The 22,304-nt window shown below is 45.7% G+C and overlaps 1 protein-coding gene across 2 annotated transcripts in view; it reads right to left on the reverse strand.

Moving 5' to 3' along the window:
* Positions 1-22,304, reverse strand: part of Slik (Sterile20-like kinase) — a 121,363-nt gene that overhangs the window by 24,700 nt on the left and 74,359 nt on the right. For both annotated transcript variants that reach the window (XM_075677379.1, XM_075677380.1), the window contains exons 18-20: positions 21,948-22,270; positions 12,941-13,066; positions 2,196-2,309 (exon numbers count right to left, since the gene is read on the reverse strand). In XM_075677379.1, the coding sequence (XP_075533494.1) occupies positions 2,196-2,309; positions 12,941-13,066; positions 21,948-22,270 (563 nt within the window). The remainder of the gene's footprint in view (positions 1-2,195; positions 2,310-12,940; positions 13,067-21,947; positions 22,271-22,304) is intronic.

The raw sequence follows: 22,304 nt of genomic DNA on the forward strand, positions 1-22,304 counted from the left end.
CTATCGCTGCCAACCCTATTGTGATAAGCATCTTCACTGATCCGTTTCACAGTGCATAGGCCGTAGTGTCATTGGAAGCATACTGCATACTTTTAACAGGTGATAACTCAAATGCGCAGCGTTCCCTGCTAAAGCTGGCACAAAGGAAGTGTCATGTATTGCTCTGGCATTGTATTCCAGTGCTGTCCCCCAGCTCGACGTCATTTATATTTCCCATCATAGTCTTAAAAAATTACGAAAGCGACAATGTGTGTCTTGGGTTGCTTGGGCTCTGCCAGCTTGACATGTGTCCCTGTCTCGTGCCCCAAGGATTCGCAATGAGTGGGCACATCAAAACTTGCCACGAAAATGCCCCACTCGAAGAAGCTGCTGACCGAGGCCAAATTCGAGGAGTGCAAACGTAAGCTTGCCGAAGCAGTAGGAACGACAACGCATGTCTCAGGCTGCTCGAGCCCATCAGCTTGGCTCGAATCGGCATCTTGTGATGCAACAATTTGTGCAACGCTTCGCATTACGTAGCTATCAACTACAGTTGAATGCGAATATTTTAGTGACTTCAGATTGTAGTGCAATGCTATGAAATATACCAGATGTCTTTTTAGACCATACAGAATTTTAAAAAATTGCCTGTAGCAGATAGCGCAAACACAGACCTTGAACTGACATGCTTGAAGAGGAAGGCATTACTTGCCCAATAAATTGGAATGCATAATCGACTGATGAACTAAATTGTTTAATTAAGTTTTAAACTATTTACTTCATGGCACATATTGCAATTTACGAAATGTAGCTAGTGAGTTCTCAAGGCATATCTACTTGGAACGAATCTTCAGGATGACACCAGTTTAGAGAAAATTCCCAAAATGTGCAACAAAATACATTGGATAACCTCCCAACCTCTGAACATTTAAATTAGTCTAAATAATGTGGCCATGGCACCAAATAGGGAAGGATTTTAAAGCCTTCCATGACCACACGGCTTTTGTGGGACACATATGCACTTGTTACCGGTTTACCTTTAGACCAGCACAAAAGCTGCAGGAAACACGGAACCGCAAAAAGTGATAAGCAACAGAGGAATTTGGATGAGTAAAGGTCATTAATATCAGCTACCACCTCTTCCGTTCTTGCACCATCAGAAGGCTTCCAACAGGAGGTTCGGAGACCAATAAGCGAGAGGTTTTCGCGAACAGAATCTTTTTTTTCATAAAACCTGACTACATTCCTAAAACATTAATGAAATATCATTAACGACATCATTCATGAAATCGTAGAATGAGCCTGAATGCAGGTACGTATTGGCGTCCCAGTTATTTGTGTGCTTCAATTTGTAAAACAGTACTTTGTTAAAAAAATAAAAGCAGTGAATTTTCGCTGCAAGTTTGCGAGGGCATATCTTTGAATCAGTACCATCCTCGCAATTTTTCCCAAGTGGACATGCTTTCAAACTGACTGGCAAAGTTCGAAGTTTAGAACTTTAGTAAAGCATATTCGTTACTTAAAAGATTACCCATTTTGATTTCTCATGCAAGCAATGTCTGCCTTTTGAAAAATCCAGCTCAAGGACTAGTTTTGTGTTAGTATCCGCCAAAGGTGATCTTTAAAAATTATGTATGGTCTTAAAAACCTGCACACACACACATACACGCATGCACACACACGCACCTACCTGGTATATGTCATGACATACACTCACTACCATGCAAAGAACAACATGCACCGACAATTCATGATGTGAGGTATTGAAGTGGGGGAGCAGCCCTGCAAGTGCCAGGCTTTCATTTTACTCTGATGCAAAATCAGAGCAGAGCACAATGTTGCAAAACCGCTACCCACGGCTGCCGCTGTCAACGACACTGCTCAAGGTGCATGGACCAATCCCACAGTCGGTGCACTACCAGGATTACCCATGGCGGCAATTTTTGTTGCTGATTGATTATGATGTGCATGAACCATTTTGTGATGCCTTAGAAAGTGTTCCAACAATTCATAATTTCGATGTACACAGCCTTTCTTTTTGTTACATAATACATTACACCACGGTCCTATCATGAATGTCACCAACATTGGCTTCGACAATAAATTTGAGCACTGCAGCCTGCCTGTTTCCTTGAACAGAGTAGAACCAATAATTGAGCAAAAGCGTTGCAGAATTTCCTTAATGGGTGTGCTGGCAATGGCAATTAATGTCTTACCTGCTTTCGTGGTTTCAGGTTGGCCTTCCACTCGCGCAACTCATTGCCATGCTCCTCGTCCAGCTGCTTTAGCTTCTGGGTCTCATGCTCCATTAGCATCTTACGCTTTTCATTCTAGAAAAAGAGAGAGAGAAAAAAGAAGTCTATACTTGATGCCTTGCCTGTTTGTCAAAGCACCAGTAATACAAGTCAATTCAAACCAAAAGTAGTCAATTTTAGTTAACATGTTCATGGTAAATATGCACAACCATGTTGTTCTCGAATGCACTTGCTTATAGTAAAACCTCATTAATTTGGAAAATTAGATAATTTAGACTTGTCCTCTGGTCCCAACAGGCATGTGCATCGTTTCATGGCATCAAACTCTAATTAGGACGTACTTGGCCCCACATTGGCTAATTTGGACAACCCTTGGAGCACGGCGAGCGCAAATGTGCAATGAAAAGAGCAAATGCGGTGCTAGCGTGAAATCGCAACGAAGTGGCAGAGTTTGCATCATCATAGTCAGCAGGAAACCAAACTGGGCTGACAGGAACACTGAAACACTTCGTGCCTATTTGTGCCTTTACAGCCTTTATTCTTGCAATTAGTGCCGGGTGTGACACTGCATTGGATGCATGCTTTCAGAACTGTGTAGTGACATTCCATGATCATGTCAGTAGCACTGATAACAACAGTTTCGTCCACGGTAGTTGTGGCAAACCACAGTTTCATTTCAACTTAGTGTGCTAGTTGGCCACGTGATTTTAGAGCCACATAGTCATCAACCGTGATCGCATTGATAGCAACTACTGTTTCGTCCGCAGTGGTTGTGGCAAACAGTGGCTTCAGAATTGTGTGGTCATCATCTATGATCGCATCAACAGTGACTGCGGTTTTGTCTGCAGTGGCTGCAGCTAGCAATAGTTATGTTTTGACTCAGTGCAATGGGCACACAGCGTCAGAAATACGGTGGAAGCTGTCAAGGATAAAGAGCTATTCTACTGCGGGCTGCACACTGGCATCCAACCTACCGGCTACATCACAATCAAAACGACGATCTCATGCGGAACAGCTAACTGGCTAAAAAATAATCGGGATGTGCATGCAGTAGTGAAAAGCATGTCTACTCAGATGAAGATACAGGTCTCGCGCCGCGGCCAAACTCATACGCAAGTCGTGAGGTCAACGTTGCTGTGAGCGCTAATCAGTCACAAAATGAACACTGCTGCTTCTGCACAGCTTTTGTCCAAAATAGAAACATGATCTGCGGATTCATTCAGTAAATAAAAGCCTGTTCATGCAGTAAGCATTTGTTTGCTGTTTTCTTGATACATACCATCGATAATTCGAAATTCCGTTAATTCGGCCATTTTTTTGGTCCTGTGAAATCCTAATTAATGAGGTTTTACTGTATAACACCAATGGCACAAACTGCATGCAATTGTCTTTCAGCCTCTGAACGTTCCACACATCACTATGACAAACGTACAGTCCAACTTCGATTATATCGAACATTCTTGCTTACATCGCACACTTTCTACATCACCTGGAAAATCGGATGCATTTTTAATTTTTTATTTCTAGTGGGGTCAGACGTAAAATGGATATATCGAACTCCGCCACCCCAGACCACATGTGCTCTGCTGACAGGCGGAGAGTTTTCTCGCAACACCCTCAAAGATAGCAGTGGCAGTTCCCGACTGCTACGCACTATAGCTGCACACATCGATTGCGCCGAGGGCGCCATTTGAAAGTAGTGGCGTACAGAAGCGGCGCCTTGGCTAGTTCGATGTAAACGACACACTGCATTTGCCACACTGACTCCTCCTCAGTGCTGAGCTCTGCGCCTGACGTGCCTTGTGAGGAATAGCGGTTTGCTTCCACAAAGACACGCGACAGCGCATGTTCACTATGCTCACCAGGTGTCTTCCAAGCTGACATTTCCGAATTCCCTGAGTTCACAGGTTTTCCGTGAATGCCTTTGCAATATTCCCTGAGTGATGCAGAACTATGTTTTATGTCAAGACGGGCTGAAACTATATGGCCCAATGCTGTCACTCTCTAGTAAGCATATGGAAAAAAAAAAAACTATTTAATCCAATTTGAATACTAAGGAGTAGTGTTTATGTAATCCAAAAAGAGAATAGAAGGGAGGGGTTAGCAAAAATGCACAGCAAATAAAATGTTGTTGAAACAAATTGCAAATCGAGTCGGACATTCTCAAATACGAATAAAAAGGAGATGCATACAGAAACAAATATTTTCGAATATGAGCTATCTTTATCAACTCATAGCAAGGTCAGTGGTATGAGGCCCGGACTTTGAGATTGAGATTCTCTCTCAACAGCTCGTAAGTCAACCTCAACTGTCCTGACATACTCTCAGCCCGCGCATGACGCCTCAGTGTTGTGTTTAACTGCTTTAAAGAGTTTATTTTGGTTTGTACGAGGGACACCTTTATCTCAGCATCAGCCAACACTATTTTTTCAGCTCAAACTCCTTCAAAACGACGGCAGAACGCTTCCTTTCCCATTCATTCCTCAATGCGTAGGTCCTTTCTTTTCTTGTCCTCCTTCCACCACTTGTTCGCCCCACGGACCGTTTGAAGCGTCTTCTTGGTCTTGCACAGTCCACGTCCGATTTTTCGAACTCCCCAGGGGCCTCGAAAACGTTCGAAAAAAGGGCCAGTTGGAAAAAATAAATGCATCTCATTTACTGCCCTTAAGGGCTCAAACCGCCGCAGGCACATTCGAAAACGATCTGAAGGCCTGTCGGTACACGTATTAGGCACATCGGTGCTCGTACAGGGACAGGAGATACCGGGTGCATGCGTGTATAATTAAAGGGACACTAAAGCGGAGCAATAAATCAGTTTAGACTAAAGAAGCACTGTTTGAGAACCCTGCAGGTAGTCATTAAAAAAAATAATTTGATTATTAGATGAGAAAATGAAGGTCCAAGTATCAGTATTTGAATTTCGCGCCGAAACCCCAGCGCCGGTACGTCAGCGTGACGTCAGGGATTCCAAAGTATGTTTTCGCATTTGGGCCGCGTTGGCTGAATAAAGGTTCCCGAAACTTGCCATGTTTAATATTTGGTTCCTTTAGAACACAATGTAGTCAATCTGTACCGCTATAATAATTAGTAGGCCCTAGAAGATGCCATCAAAATCCAAGACGGCACAGCCCCCAGGTGTGAGAACTTAAGTAGGCGTTGCCACCCGTATTTCGTTCTTGCGCTTTTTCTGGCTTACCAAACGTCTTATCGTTGCAAAAGTGAAGGTTTTGGTGTTGTAGAACGGTAATTTACTGATGCAGAAGAAATCATTTTTCACTTTAGTGTCCCTTTTAAGGAATACATACTGTGTCCCGTGGCAATAGCCCCTTCCCATGCTTGTTATGCTTCACCAAGTAACATTTCTGTACAGAGGTGAAGCTGACTTTCGGGAACCGGCATTATACAACGCACCATGCTTTCCAAGCTTCTAAGCCAATCAGGAGGAGCACAAAGGTGGAGTCGGTGCCATTTCTGACAGCAACAAATTCTTTCAATAACAAGCATGGCACCAAATGGCAAGAAGTTTAATAGCGAACGTTGAAGCAGCCAAGTCTTGCATCGCAGTGGTGGCTAAGGCTGCCAATGGATCTGCGAGTGAGAGCGCCGATTCGAGGCGGCGAGGTAATCAAAACGGCAGTGGTGGTGGCTTCGATTAATACCGTTTTGTACCTGCGGTCACGGGAAAAAGTCCGGAAAATCGGATGGTAAAGGGTTCTTGGGTCCGAAATTTCAGACTTTCCAATACATTGACTCTATGGGGTATGTGGTGGTGCCACGAAGCCGTCCAAATTATCTGGCTTCCGGAAAGTCGGTTGTTGACTGTACACTGGCAACTCCTCCAGCCGACGACAGGGCGTCAAAGACGATTCATTATGATTCCTGTCTTTTATTCGAGCCAGCATTACCGTAACTTTCGACCCTTTCAATAAAATTACAGCTAATTTTCCCTGATAGAGGCGCAAATTCCCCAAGTTTTTCCAGACTACACAAAATCCCTGAGAATTCCCAGTTTTCCCGGTTGGTAGATACCCTGCTCTCTCATAGACCCCATGGCAGACGCCACTTAATACTTTGTTATTGACAGCGTTTCAAGATGCTTCGATTGAAGGATGTGGAGATGGCAGCAGCAGTGATGGTGGTGGTGAAAACTTTTATTCAACAGAGAGGGTGAAGCGCATGGGCTGCACTAAACTAGGTGCCGTCTTTATTCAGGGACGTCATTGGTCGAAGCCGCCGCTCGAGCCCGCTGGACCAGAGCTCGTTGTTCCTCTAGTCCGGAGCTACTGAGCAGGGTCCCCTCCCAGTCCTCCCGAGTGGGGTGGGAAATAGGGGATAGCTTGGGATTCTGTTGGCAGGCCCAGACCATGTGATATATATATCTGCCAAATCACCACAGTGTCTGGCATTGCCCATTGATATTTGAATCAAAATGTTTAACTATAGTTGGGCAGAGCAACGTAGTAGTTTGAAGGCACTGTAGGACGCGTTCTGCTGTTTTCGATAGGCCTTTCGTCGGAGGGGGATACACCTGGCACTGCTCGCAGAAGTAATCTCGGATTGGACTGAACAGTAGTAGAGGGGTAGGACAATTCAGGCTGTTTAGGGCAACAAGGAGGTTCCTGGAGAATGAGTGCGCAGGCCGCTGCATGTGCAGCTTCATTACCTTGGAGGCCCTGATGGCCTGTTTTGGAGCGGGATCTTGGTCCCTGATGCAGAGTCGCAGAATTTTGTTGGCTAGCGGAGAGATTTCCCCGACCAAGTAGCTTTTACAGGCCCTTTGAGAGTCTGTGAGTATGCATTGCGAGTATATTACGAGGGAGTGGAGGCACCCACAGTTTGGTGCGCCAAAGCTCCGGGATGTGCTCTGTGCGTTCAGGTTCGCAATCGTCTTGAATGCACAGGCGGTCCAGCAGGCAACGCCCTGGGGCGGCCTGCATAAGCCGTGTGCACTTATTTGTAAGGTGGGCCTCCCTGAGCCCCTGAATAGAGTTAAGGACCCCCACAACAGATAGTTTCTGATAGGAAGTGCTGATGGGCAGGTCTAAGGCGCGTTTGGTTACTTTCCTGAGGATTTCATCAGCACTGTTCTCCTCGTGTTTAGTCATTCTTAAATATGAAATTGAGTAAAGAATTCTGCTAGTTACAAAGGTGTGGGTGAGCCGAAGCACGCCCCTACCGTGTAAGTCCCCGCGTTTGCTTAAGACTCGGTGGATCATACGTCCTACCTGTTCCCTTTGTACCTATTCCCCTGTTCCCCTACCTGTTCCCTTGTACAACGTACAAGGGAACAGGTAGGGAGGTAGGTAGGTAGGTAGGTATGTAGGAAGTTCCATTGTTGGTTCTGTTATGAATGAGAAGGCCCAAGATTCGGATCTCAGAGACCACCCTGATGGAGCCCCCTGATAGAGTCAAGTCCAAGGTAGTCCTGTCTTTTAAGTTTGCCCGGATATGTAGGAGCTCAGATTTAGCTGGAGCGCATTGCAATCTGCATTGAGTCGCATAGGCGTCCACAGTGGAGGTGGCTTGCTGGAGACAGTCTTCCATTTCCCCTATACTGCCCTGAATTGCCCAAATTGTGATGTCATCAGCGTATAATGCATGATGCACCTACCCCCTCCACCTGTGCTAAGTCTCGTGGGAGCTTCATCACGGCTATGTTAAATAGTAGCGAAGAGAGTACCGCCCCTTGCGGGGTCTCCCGCATACCCATTTTAAATGGACCATGTTCCTCATCGTCTATGCGGAGGATCGCCAGCCTATCTGAGAGGAAGTCTCTGATGTATGCACAGGCTTTCCTTTCGCAATGGGTGTCGCTTGAGTTGGTCAGAATGCTCTCATGGTTAACATTATTGAACACACCTTTAAGGTCGAGAGCAAGAATTGCCCTGTCATTGTGCATCGAATAGATGGGTTGGATGATGTCTCGATTTAGTTAAAGGAAGATGTCTCGTGCAGACATGTACGAACTAAAACCAAACATGGTATCCATGAAGTATCCCTTACTTTCGAGGTACAGAGAGAGGCAGATTCTAACCATGGTTTGCATGAGTTTGCTTACACACGAAGTGAGTGTTATGGGTCTGAGGGTGTCTGTGATAATTAGCTTGCTGGGTTTGGGGATGAAGTTGACTAACGCTGTTTTCTAATAGATTGGGAGTGGTTGGCCATCCAAGATCGCATTAATGTATTCCAATAGATGACGATAGGCATCATCTGACAGATTTACTAGAAGTGTTACCGTGATATGATCCAGGCCCGGCGCGGTGCCCCTGCGCATTCTGGCCAGCACCGCTTTCAGATCATGCATGACAAATGGAGCATCGAGCTGATGGTTTTCCCTGCCCGTGTATTCGTATGAAGTTCTGTCCGGGGTCCAGCGTGCAGCATAGGTATTTATCACAAAGAGCATCAGCTAGCTGGGAGTTGGTTCCATGAAAGCTATGCAAGGCCCGGCTGAGCTGCTTTTGTGTTTCTCCTCTGGTTTGCACGGGGTCGATGAGACTCCGAAAGGGGTGCTATGATGCCTTCGAGTTACCGCATTGCATCGTTCTGTCCAGTTTGAGTAACTGAGTTGCACTGCTTATTTCGCCACTTGCATACTCAGCTTAGCTATTCGAAGTTTGGGCTTGCGGTTGAATTTGTTTTTCCACCAGCGTTTGGTTACACTCCTGCGGGCCTCCCAAAGGTGGAGCAGGTGGTTGTCTACTGCAGGAATGTCTTCCGTAGTCTGTAGAATTGTGAGACACATTGAGGTGGTTGCAGTAAGCTGTTTCGCCCCTTCTGTGTATCCTCCCGCTTCCAAAACAGAGGGGATTGATTGTCTGAGAGAGAAAAGCTGTCCAATCTGTGAGCTTGGCATGGCTCCAAGTTCTGCGGGCTGCTTTAGCGGAAATGGTGCTTTTGAGGAGACAGTGATCGCTACCGAGCATCTCGTCCAAGTTTTCCCACGTTGCATGCGATATATTTTTAACCAATGATACATCCGGGCACGTATCTCGGTTTACTGAATTTCCGACTCTAGTAGGTTGCATCGGGTCTGTAAGGAGCGATAGACGGAGAGTGGAGATGAGTTCTGCCAATTTGCGACCTTTTGGGATTTCGTGGATGTAACCCCAGTGGTAGCTGAGGGCGTTAAAATCACCCACAATCACTAGTGGGTACTTATCTGCTTCCTTAATTGCTTTGTAAAAGATTCCGTTGAAGACGCTTCACTTGGATTTGGGGGAACTGTAAGCACTAAGAATGTATAAGCTAGGGTCTCGTCTTCTATAAGGTAGGACGTTGACCATCCTGTATACATGCCCCTCCGAGAGGTCGAGGTATATCTGACAAGCCGTACACTCCTTATGTGTGAGAATACAGGCAGACGTACCCCCTTAAATAAGTTGTATCCAGGCAGTTTCGCCTGCAGTCCGGTTTCTTGTAATGTTATGACCGCCGGCATTGAATTTAGGGTCTGCAGGTAGAGATGGAGAGTGGCCCTCTTTTTCTCATCTCTAAAGCTCTGGCAATTCCATTGGATAATCTCTAATTTCTCTTGCTTGGACTTTTTATGACTGTCTTTAGAAATGCCTGCCATCATGAATTTATTGTTGAAGGGGGTGGCATCATCACCACTGGGGCCAGCGTAGGAGCGTGAGTAGGCATGGAAGCCTCGATTTGATATGCAATGGCTTGCTCCATAGCAGCCTCGGATTCGGAGTTTGCCGGGTTACGAAGAACAATTTTGCGTCGGCGTTGTTCCGACATCTTATTGCTAGCTTTGATTTCCTCCAATAGGGGAGTAAGCCAATTTTGGACGGTCTGAAGCACGCTGGCCGTGAATATCGGCACGAGACTCTGCTTCAGATTCTGTATCGCCACCTGAACTGCAAGGTTTACCTGTTGTGCAATACAGTAGAACCCCGCTGTTACGTTCCTCACTGCTGTGTTTTCCTGGCTGCTACGTCGTTTTCGTCCGGTCCCGGCATAGCTTCTATAGGATCCAATGTATAAGGAACCCCGCTGTTACGTCGTAGCTGTGAAAATGTTCCCGCATGATACGTCGCAACTTAGCCCCTCGAACCCGCCTGGGCTAAATTAGGCAACGCGCTCCAACCGCCATTTTGGCTTTTGACGAGTTTTGGCCGGGCTTGGCTATGGAACTGGCTGCAAGAAGCCGCACGCCAGTTCGAGAGGCCGCCATCGAATTGGCGTGCGGCTTCTTGCAGCCAGCTCTATAGCCAAGCCCGGCCAAAACTCGCCAAAAGCCAAAATGGCGGTCACATACGACGACTACGTCGCCGTGGATGTTGTCGTCATGACGTCAGAGTGTCAGAGCATCGCCGAGATCGTTGGGATCTCGGTCGCGAGTGAAGTCACAGACTGCGATGCACGAGCCGCATGATGCCGGGGAGTTACCAAATCGTAGCTTTGGAAAAGCCGTCGCGGCTCTGGATCTCCTCCGCAGGTACGTCGCACCTCACAGCGACGCTGACAGCAATGCGGCGTTCCAGGCTATTGAGAAACGTGTGGCGATTTCTAGCGAGCGAAAGAAACGGCAAGCCACAATTCTGGACTTTTTTTTAGGTCCTAAGCGCACTCTGTGGAAATAAATTGTCTATAGTTGAAGCTGCACTTTTTTTCATTCATTTTCGGAGCTTTCCTCACTGTTGCGTTTTCCCGGCTGTTACGCGTTTTTTCCCGGTCTGGTGAAAAACGTATGAACGGGGTTCCACTGTAATGTGTTCCACCGTGAGTTTGCTTTCTCCAATATCGTGTTGTTCTGTTCCTCAAATTTTGTTTCCAGCCTGCTAAGACATGTTTCTGTCTCCTTCGAGGTGGCCACTACGGTTTGCGAAACGCTAGTATAGCCTGATAGGTCCGACCCAGGCTCCTGCTCCTCGTCTGAGATGGTCGAGGCCTGCATAGACTCCGGCTCCGTTTGTAGTGGAGCCTGCGTTGCTTTCAGCGCCTGGTTTTCGCGTTCTAGAGTGGCAATCCATTTTTGCATGATTTCTAGCTGTTTACTAATTTCGATTTTGGAAGGGGAGGGGGAGGTGGTAATGGGAGACTGAGAGGGGACCCCTTACCACCTGCTCACCTTTTGCTGCAGGCTTACCAATGGGGGGAAATCCCTGGCCTGGAAGTTAGGCGGGTTCGGCCTCGGCTTAGCCTGTACATTGCTTGGTTTGGGCTGTCCAGTTTTGCTTTGCTTTAGGACCCTGTGATTTCTTTACGCCAGTCTTGGGAGATGTTGGGGGTCCTCCTTGCTTGTGTTGTCCCAGTTGTCCTTGTTTCAGCTGGTGTGGAGCGGGCTTCCACGCCTTCCTGAATTTTCCCACAAACTCCGCAGAGCCAGTCAAGTGGTTTTCTCCACAAATGAGACATTTTGGTTGGCAGTTGTGCTCCGCTGGGCCGTCCAGGGTGATGTCCACTGTTGCACTGCAGTGAATGCAACGCTGATTGTCAGGGTTGGGGCATGCACCTGGTCAGTGGCCAACCGTACCCCACTGGTAGCATGCCGGAATTGTCTTCTTATAGTAGTGCACTGGCACGTTTTCTGAACAGTAGTGACTGAATCTTGGAACGCATCGTCCCTTGAAAGTCACCATGGCGACGTTAGATGTTCCTAGTTTCTGCATGTACAGGATTTCGCCATCAATCCATTCGAGCTTGCGCCGAAGGGATTCCGAAGTTTCGTTGGCTGCAACGTTGACTACGCCTTTGCAGGTTTCTCCAGCAGATTTTAAATGTCCGTGAAACAGCATTTGCCGGTCCCCGGTTGTCAGCGTGACGTCCCCGATGAGCTTCGAAGCCAAGGTTTCTGTCTTCACACCCATGACAACGATATTCTGATTCCATACCGGCCACACGGAGACACTGGTGCTCGCAGTACTGCCCGTGAGGCCTTGCACTGTAGTACCGATCCTGCCTGAGCCGAACACAGCGTGGAGATACATGGTAATTCTTGGCTTAAGCACAATCAACTCGTTCGGCCGGATCCGAGGTATTTATGTCAGCTTCCACGGCGCCAGCTGCCCTCCTCGCCACTACTGCGGCGCTATAGAAGGCACCGGCCTATTGCTTCTGGATCGTTTAGACTACATTGAGGACGCCATGGTTAAGCAGGTGACTGCCAATAAGAAACAAGCTACACCACTGCACTACTTTCAGCCGAAGAAATAAATACCTTGTGTGAAGCTTCCAGTGAGTATTCACTGCGCCACGATTGGTTCGTTGATTGATTTGTACAAGTTCTTTACGCGTTTTTTAAGTGATTTTATATATAGAAGCTGCCTATATCAAACTATTTCGCGATCACCGCGCTGTTCAATATATCAAGGTTTTACTGCCTTCAGAAGCACAGATGGCTGTTACATTTTCCTCTTTGAAAAAATGTCAACAGGGTTTAAGTGCACATGGAAGCACACAGAAAAAAACAACAAAAACAGTCTCTGGCATAAACCAGCGCTTCCGGTGTGCATGTTTCAGAATCACTAACCAATTGTGTTGCCCGTCATTGTCTTTAATTTTTATCCAATCAATTACTTAGTTAATTATTTTACTATGACAATTGTTTTGTGCAACTATTATGCTATAATGATAAATGCAATTAAACTGGCACTGTATAGACAAAGCAAATAGTTTCCCCACAACTGTGTCATAAGAAGACAGGTATTGCACAAGTTAGCATCAGCGGCAAAAATGAATTCTGAAGTGCCCACCTGCAGCTGTTCTAGCTCCTTGATGGTCGCATCAGCAGCAGCTTTCAGCTCTTCAAGCTGGCGCCTATGCTTGAGTTCCTGGCGTTGGTGCTCAGCCTTGTATCGCTTCTTTTCTGCTTCCTGGAACTGATGGCACCAGAAAATTCTGCATTAGTCTACAGAAATCACAAAGGCTGGAGGTTTTTTTATGTACTTTGTTTTCAGGCAGCACTGTGAGCTAAAGTATAAAAGGAAGTTTTAACTCTAAATGCTCTTGTACTTTTTTTTAATTGCTGTATTTTTAGAGAGAGCTCTTACACGAAGGTCCTACAAGGTTCAGCTGGGAGGCTGAATTAAATTTCCGAAAGAGCCTGCTAGACCACTGCAAGGAAGCAACCATGTTTAGGCAGCAGCACCACCACACACAGAAAGTATGTACGCACTATTAGAGCTGCAAAACTCTAAATACAGAATGCAGTATTTATCAGAAACATTCCACCACGGCACGTCAAACCACTAGGATGTCTAGCTGGCTGGACTGCACGACAAAGGTGCCGAATAGCAGTGCCCCAGCTGACATGAAGTGCTTTGACAGTAACGAAAGGAGTGGGCCCTGGGGAAAAAGGAAATCCTTGACTTAGCCTCAGCATCTTTGAATCTTTCAATGACGCTCACACAACTGAATACTTTTGATGTAGTGTTTGGCATTGAAGTAGAAATTTTTCTGGACAAAACACAACTTGTTTGCAAAATTAAATGCTTGGCTAGGCACAATGAATAAAGAGATGGGTGCCTTTTTGGGTATATTGATAAAGATGACCTTGTATATACATTTTTCTAGATGTCCACTAGGAAGAATATTCTTATAGGTCAATGAAGTTTTTTGCTTTCAGATGTCTTTGTAGGCCCATAAAGAGCATTTTCAAAATGTTAGGCTCACTTATATAAAGTAGAAGCACCATGGGCTTTTGCAACAGTCGCAGCTGTAATGCCGATGGCATGCAAATAAAACCAGTTATATACATTATTGATAAGTCTGTACATTCAATATCTGTATTGTGACTAGTATTTTCCTTTCTAAAATACAAATGATGCAAGTAATAGCTCTCCCCTTAAGAAAGGAGACAAACATAATATTGCAGACTATCAACCAGTAGAAAGAAGAATCTCGTTCACATGTTAGAAAAAAAAAATTGGAGAAGAAACGTAAAAATTAAACTATAGGGTTTTGCATGCCAAAACCACAATCTGATTATGAGGCATGCTGTAGTGGGGGACTCCAGAAATTTGGACCACCTAGGGTTCTTTAATGTGCACCTAAATCTAAGCACATGGGTGTCTTCGCATTTCGCCCCCATCGAAATGCGGACGCCGTGGCCGGGATTCGATCCCGCGATCTTGCGCTTAGCAGTCAAACACAGTAGCCACTAGGCAACCACAGTGGGTGGAGAGAAGAAACACACTAACCGAGAGAACACCACCACCACCACCACCGCCATCATTCACAGCAGCAGCAGCCTATTTTATGTCCACTGCAGGACGAAGGCCTCTCCCTGCGATCTCCAATTACCCCTGTCCTGCGCCAGCCGATTCCAAAAAGCACCCGCAAATTTCCTAATTTCGCCACTCCATCTGGTCTTCTGCTGTCCTCTACTGCGCTTCCCTTCTCTTGGCACACATTCTGTAACTATAATGGTCCAACGGTTATCTAGCCTGCGCATTACATGAGCTGCCCAGCTCCATTTTTTTCTCTTAATGTGAATTAGAATATCAGTTATACCCATTTTCTCTCTTATCTAAACTACTCTCTCTCAGTCTCTTAGCGTTAGGCCTGACATTCTTTGTTCCATTGCTCTTTGCGCGGTCCTAAACTTGTCCTCAAGCTCATATCGTCAGTTTCCAAGTTTCTGCCCCATATGTCAGCACCGGTAAAATGCAATGATTGTACACCTTCCTTTTCAATGATAATGGTAAGCTTCCAGTCGGGAGCTGACCATGTCTGCCGTATGCACTCCAACTCATTTGTATCCTTCTGTGAATTTCCTTCCCATGATCAGGGTTCCCTGTAAGTAATTGACCTAGGTAAGCGTACTCCTTCACAGACTCTAGAGGCTGACTGGCGATCCTGAACTCTTGTTCCCTTGCCCTGCTATTCATGATTATCTTTCTGAATCTTCTGAATATTAATCTTCAACCCCTCTCTTACACTCTCTCTGTTAAGGTCCTGAATCATTTGTTGTAACTCGTCTCCAGTGTTGCTGAACAGGACAATGTCATCTGCAAACCGAAGGTTGCCGAGATATTCACCATTGATCCTTACTGTTAAGCCTTCCCAGTTTAATAGCTTGAATACGTCTCTCAAGCACGCAGTGAATGGCATTAGAGAGATTGTGTCTCCTTGTCTGACCCCTTTCTACTTTTCTTGTGTAGAATTAAGGTAGCTGTGGAATCTCTGTAGGTATTTTCCAAGATATTTACTTAAGCGGCCTGTACTCCTGTAATGCAGTCATATAGACATTACGTAATCAAGGAGTATAGGCTGCTTATGTAAATATCTTGGAAAATACTTAGAGAGATACCACAGCCACTTTAATTTTACATTTGAGAAATTCTAACCGAGAAAAGGCACAACCCGAAATCGTATGTTTAAAAATCATTTGGCAGACTCAACTGTAGTTGACATCTATGTAATGGGAAGCGTGCGAACTGAGCTGGTGAAGCTCGAGCGACCAGAGATGCACATTGTCGTTTTTATGGCTGGGCAAGCTTACGATCACGCTTTTCGAATTCGGCCTGGGTCAGCAATTCCCTGGGGCAGGGCCATTTGGCAGGAAAGTTTGACGTGCCTACTCAGCGAGAATTGCTGACCGATGTTTGTCGGGCTGGTGGGGCTTGAGCAGCCCGAGACTGCACTTTATTGTTTATTGTTTAGGGAAAATCAAGCTGGTGGGTGACGCCAGAATACGATGCTGCCAGATCAAAACATGACGCTCACTTGCTGCCGCCTGCAGCAGGGAATGGCGGCATGTTTGAGTTATTGCCTATTAAAAGCACGTAGTATGCTTTCTACAGCCCTATGCCATACGCACTGTCATACAGATAAATGAAGATGCTTATTGTGATAGTGCTGGCGACGACAGCTGTGAATGCGGCATTCGACAACCTACAAGGAGATTTGCTGGTACAAGAGAATGTTTTCACAGTACACCAGTGGCTGAGTAAGCTGCAGTGGCGGGCGGTTAGTGTTCCTAATTGTGCACACCTTGCACCTTTCGTTTACACGGGATCTAGTGGCTGGAAAACGTATCATATGATAAAAGTTTGGTGATGTACGAAACGTTCGTGCCAAAAGATTTGTGTTTTTTTGGGGATGTGTTAGCCAGCAATAAAGATGTGCAACTGTATTGGGTCATTGTGTTCTTGATCATGAATGTTGGCACCTGGAAATCGTGCGAAATGGGATTGTATCAACGAGGTTCTACTGTATTCGTCCCATATTTTTCCAAAGGTACTGAAATTTTTTTAAAATTCTGTTTTTATAGCAAATATGTCACAACACAATCACAATATGGTTTTCAAAAGAATAGCTCCACTGAACTTGCCCCTCCTTGATCAAAAAGAGTATATACATATTACAACAGTTTAAAAAAAAATATAGTGCGGTAGGAATATTGTTTGATTTCACTCAAGCTTTTGTTTATATACACCATGTCGAATTACGATAATTGTGGACTTATAGTCAAGTTACTTGAAAGCTCTCTGTAACATAGATGGTAGTTTGTTTTTAGAAACAATTTAGTATCAGATAGGAAAATAATTTCAGGTTTACTGCAAGGAAAGCATTCTTGGCCCTTTATTCTTTAACTTAAATATTAATGACATGCTACTAAAATGAAAGCCATAGTTTTTCACTCCAAGGGTAAACAAGTTTCTTTTCAGAGTGATATTGAATTTAGATGTTCAAATGTAAAGATATTGAAGTCAGCGAAAGTACTTGGCATTAATTCCTCTGATTCTTTGCAAAAGGATTACCATGTTAATAATATTCTAATGAAGCTAAGTCATGTAACTACAATTTTAAACTGCATCTGGTACGTCATCCTGAAGCCAGTGAAGTTACTAATATGCATACCTGCCAATCTGAAGATTTGGAAATTTGTAAAACTGTCGCAGCGAGAGGAAGGTGGGCGGCGGCTTTTTCTTTCTTTTTTTTGTAAGGGATTTACTTTTTGCGACAAGCTTACTCACTTTTTCACAACCGCAAGTGAAATCTGTGTTTCGAAGAGTAAAGAGCGAAAGCTCCACAGGGGCACAATTTATTTTTGCAATGATTTTGCTGTTGCCGACTTTGCCTGCTTTAGAAACTTCACCATGTAGGTTTGCTCAAAGCAAGTACCACTCTGGTGCCCTTTGACCATCAGCAGACTTTCGAGGGTTCAGATGAGTGAAACTCTGTTCGAGTTATGTTCCCAATGCAGAATATTCTCTCAGATTCAGCACTGCTTTGGGGAATGGAGAGGATACCCAGCATACCCATTGAAATTCTGTGGAACCTGAACAATCTGTCGACACTTTGAACACTTCCTAATTGTGACCACTGCATGGCGCACCTTGGCTCATTCAGTATGTTGGCTGGAACCTGATATGCTTGCAAGTTGGCAAACTAGACTTCAAGTTCGTCGATTGCTTCTTTTGATTCGCCACTCTGCTGGGGTAGGATAGAAGGGAACGCCATAATAAAATGATGTATGCTGTTGAATGAAGCAGTTTCCAGAGCTTGCACTTAAGCAACTTCAGCCATCTTGAGATTGACATCTTCTAGCGGGAATTTGTGGCGAATGTAATCGCATGCCGTTAAGTACAGACATACAGCAGAGAACTGCTCTCTCTTAATGCAGCTCAATGTCTCAACCACAGAGTAGGTTGTGCTGCCAATGACTATGTCTTCATCACCTTTCTGGTTCTTTGCAGCACCATAGTCAACTTCCAGCAATGAATGACATGCACTGACAACACCCGGGCTCACAAATGTAGTCGGGAGATCCTCGAAAAAGCGGTTCAAGAGGCCCCTCAGTACATAAATCTGAGGAGCCTGTGCCTGAAGGCAGTTTGCCTTCTCAAAAAGTGGTATAACATTTTGGAGAAAAAGACAGCATGCCCTGTTTAGCTCCGATGACAAAAAATAAGACAGGTGCTCCTAACGGGTAACGTGGCTGGCTTCTCCAGAATCCTTGGTAAGAAGTTCCAGTTTTCTTGCTTGAGGTCCAGAATGAGCTCCTTTCCTCTTTAGCAAGAGTTCATCACCGTCGGTGCTTCTTTCCCCGAGGCCTGCAGCAGTCTTGTGAAGATGTGCAGCAGACTTTCGGGTCAGTGCAAGGTTCTTGGGGGTTTGTGAGGAAGTCTTCAGAATTTGGCGAATCCAGAAACAAGCTCTGCTTATTGCACTGCTTTGTTTTAGATTTTAAAAAATAAGGTGAACAGTGGTGTCCACTGGTCGAGCAGCCTCTTCAACATCTTTCTGACCTCGGCGCCGTGCATTTTTTGGAACACTACGATCTTTCCGTTTCAAGCTTTTCTCTAGCTAAAAAAAAAAAAAAAAAAAAAAAAAAAAAAAAAAAAAGAGAGAGAGAGAGAGAGAGAGAGTCAACCAAAGCCTCATCAACCTTTACAGGAAGACATGAAGCTCCTTTTTGGGCGGTGTCACGCATACGTTAACGCCTGGTACGCTTGCTTGAGCGGAAGGAACACACGAACACAAGGTGCAGCACACACAACATTCATTCAATATGGACTTTTAACAACAGTAACACACGGTAACGTTTGACACTCATTGCACACGGAATGCGTCCTCCCTTGCTAAGCTTTACGCTCGCACTACCGCGTTTACTAACGTCTGTGCGTCTATTCGCTGTAGTAGGGGCGCTTACAGTACCGGTTCTGTTCGACGCGGGTATCGGCGTTCCCCGGTCTGTGGTCCATCGTTGTAATCTGGTCATCGTCAGTCGTTGTTAGTGTCCGGCGTCACCGATGCCCCGGCCGACGTGACGAACGCACAGTCGCTGAGGAGCTGTCGCGCTCCGGCAGAGCGCGGCTTGTGCCAGCTGGCATTCCCGGTGCGCGCCGGCCTAGCTTAGTTCTCTAGACGGGACGGTGACTGGATGTAGCCAGCCTCCGCGCGTCTACGCTCAGTGGCGCCAATGCTGACGTGTCCTGGCAGGTAGGTCCAGGCCAGCGGTAGTTCCGAGGACGTCGGACATCTGCTCGCCGAGCCTGGTACTCGGGCGGGACGTCGATGTGTCGCCTAGGAACTGGGGCAGGACCGAGAGAGGCGATCTCTGGCCGTCTTCTCCTGGAATGCTGCGCCCTGGTCATCATGTCCTTCTCTGCGCGCGCCTCTTCTCCAAGATGGCAGCTCCACACGCTCGCTTCACTCCTTCTTCCTCGTCTTCCTTCTTTGTTGGCGCTTGTCACTCTTGACAGGCGGCCAAGTTGATGAGATGGCATGGGCAACCAACCCCTATCAGACCTGGCTGAGCCTGTCTCAATACAGTAGAAACACAGTTTTTCTTGCCGATCATGACATTGGCATTGTCCGAACACATAGCCAACAGGTCTCCAACAGGCAAATTCCGAGACTTCATCCCGTCCAGAACCAGATTTGCAATCTTGTGACCCATCACTTTCCCTTGGATTGTTCCGAGGCAAAGAACGCGGCTTTCGACATACTCATTTCTTTAACGAAATATGTCGTAAAAATAGGGTAAAGCTGCGTATCTCTATTGTTACTGTCATCCACAGCGATCGAAAATACTTGCTGCTTTAGGGCATCCAGCAAAGGAGTCTCCATGCTGGCGGCCATTTCCCGAACAATTGACGTTGTCTTTGTTCATCCACAGGCGTAGCGTTTCGCTTCTTTGCACTTGGGGAACATCTACCGGAAAAGCGGTCCGGCATGATTGCTGACACTCAGCGGGATGTTTGTTAACTAAAAACACCGTGAAGAGGCATTGTGCACGAATCACACCGAGCTCGCTGTTGCTCTGTACAAAACTTGCTAGGCTTGGCTGGCTGTCCGCGGCTTGCACGTATCCCTGATGCTTCTTCGAAGTGATGTGGACATTGATGTCAGACTTGCTGCCATGCAAGATGTTCATATCACAGGCACGCGTGGTGCAGAATCCGAACTTCTCCCCTTTCTTCGATGGCACGAAGCCCGGAAATTCTGCCGTGTACGATTTCAAAAACACTTCGAAGTATTGTTGAGGCTTTGAGCCCGCCATTGCACTGCGAAGCCGCTACAGGCCGGAGTCGCACTGCGTCCGATGCGGCAGCTAGTCACACAAAAGGTGAGGCCAACACTGCAGTGACTGAAGCTGACTGAAGTCCAAACCTGCGCGCCCGTGCGAACAAAGGCAACAGCATGGAAACAGGTTTGCAGAGGCGCTATCAGCACTATCGAGCTTTGGATATGGATTCGTGGCCCCCCTAGTAGACGACAGAAGTCACTACAACCTTGCAGCTGCTGATAATGATACTACACATACGTATTGCCCCTTCGTGGCGGCACAAGGTACCAGGGTGTAGTTTTACTACATTTTCACTTTCATTTTTCCACAAATAAAACATTTTCCGTAAAGTTTCAAGCAAGAGTTGTAAAATCGTAAGACTGCTAGAAGGTCGTACATTTTACGGAAAATTCGGATAAGTTGGCAGGTATGAATGTAATATGTACAAAATAGTATTTAGTCCTTACCTTAACAACTGTTAATTGGTTTGCACAACAGCTACAGAAACTAATTTGACAGAATTATTAAGAACGCAGAAGATATTGACACTGACAGACAACACACCAGTTTTGGCATCAACCAACCAGTTATTTAAAAAGTTCAAGATAATTATAGTGAGCTACTTGTCAATACAGAATATTACAAAAGTAGTGTCTTAGTTGTAAATATTCTCTCTTTATGAAGACGGCAAATATTTGTTCAGAGAAGAAGATTGAAACAAGAAAAATGCAGAAAAAGATGTGTGAGGAAAAACAAATGAGGAGCATTCCTTATTTTGATACTAATTGCTATCTAGTCAACACAACGTAGTATAAACAAGGCAGTGTTGTATTTAAGTGTACTAAATTTAGCAGCTCTTGGTTGTATAAATGAGGGCTTTCTGCTTTTTCTGTGCCTAGATCATTCTTCAAAACAACATGGACCTCAAAGCAATAGAGAACTGTGATATTGTGTTGTGCCTTTCAGCTACCATCATTGTTCATAAAAAGTGTGAAGGACCCGTTTTACCATCACTGAATGGCTTTTCCTTCCTCTTCCTGTTAATATCCTGTGACAAAACAAATAAAGCAATCAATGTGTACAGTTTTCTTTACAGCAATGCTGAAAACTCCTGTTGCTGCATGGTAAAGCAGACAGCCCTCGGGTCTGTGATGAACCTCGATAGCACCATATATACCTATATAATTGATAAAAGTAAACCGATTTCACCACATTAAGAGTACATGGCGCAGCGACCCTGCGGGTGCCTAATGGCAGTGGTTCTTGTGGCTATCTTCCTGTACTTGGGCTGAAGGCAACTTTGAGGTGAATGCCAAAAAGAATGCTGTTGTTTTTTCGAGCAAATCTTAGGGGGAAGTTGGGGGGTGTGCCTTTACAGCCACAACACTATTGTAGTACAATGTTTTTACCCAAACCTCCCTGCCTTTTGATCTTGAGTGCTTATTTGTCATGGTATGAACAGAAAATGCTTCTTTCCATAGCTGCGCTTCAGCCTGCTAAGGGCTACTGCTTATGGCATGCTTTGCAGCAGTAGTGGCACAGTGAAACTCGTCATGAAAATTGTCTATCAGTAAAAAATCTGTATCAGGGGGCCTCCTTTTTTAAGGGCAAGGTTGAAGTGCAGTGGCATAAGAAACATTTTCCGTTTCTATGTATTCAGGAGGAAAAAAACTTATCTACCCTGTTTTCATCAATCTTTGCAGTACCAGGAAGCCATGGACACTGTCCAATAAATTAAGTACCTTGCGCAGTCTGTCTTTGTCCTCATCTGGAGAGTCAGGGCCACCGTGCAGGCTGATGCGAAGGCTTTCTTTGAACATGAGCTCACGTGTCTTCATCTCGGAGCGAATGCGCTTGGGCAGCTGACGGCGCTCAAGGGCTTGGCGCTTCAGCAGCTCATCCTCACGCCGTAAGTTGAGCCGTTTGACCTGCTCTAGCTCTTTTTCATGCCGGATGAGCATTTGATGCCGCTGGAGGAAGAAGCCATCCTTGAGTTGCTTCTTAGCCAACTGGTGCTTCTCATGCAAGTGCCTTTCTTCAAGCTCCCAAAGGGCTGCCTCCCGTGCTGCAACACAGATAGTTATCATGCAGGACGTTTC

The sequence above is a fragment of the Dermacentor variabilis genome, unplaced genomic scaffold (genome assembly GCF_050947875.1).
Source record: "Dermacentor variabilis isolate Ectoservices unplaced genomic scaffold, ASM5094787v1 scaffold_12, whole genome shotgun sequence".
Taxonomy (NCBI): domain Eukaryota; kingdom Metazoa; phylum Arthropoda; class Arachnida; order Ixodida; family Ixodidae; genus Dermacentor; species Dermacentor variabilis.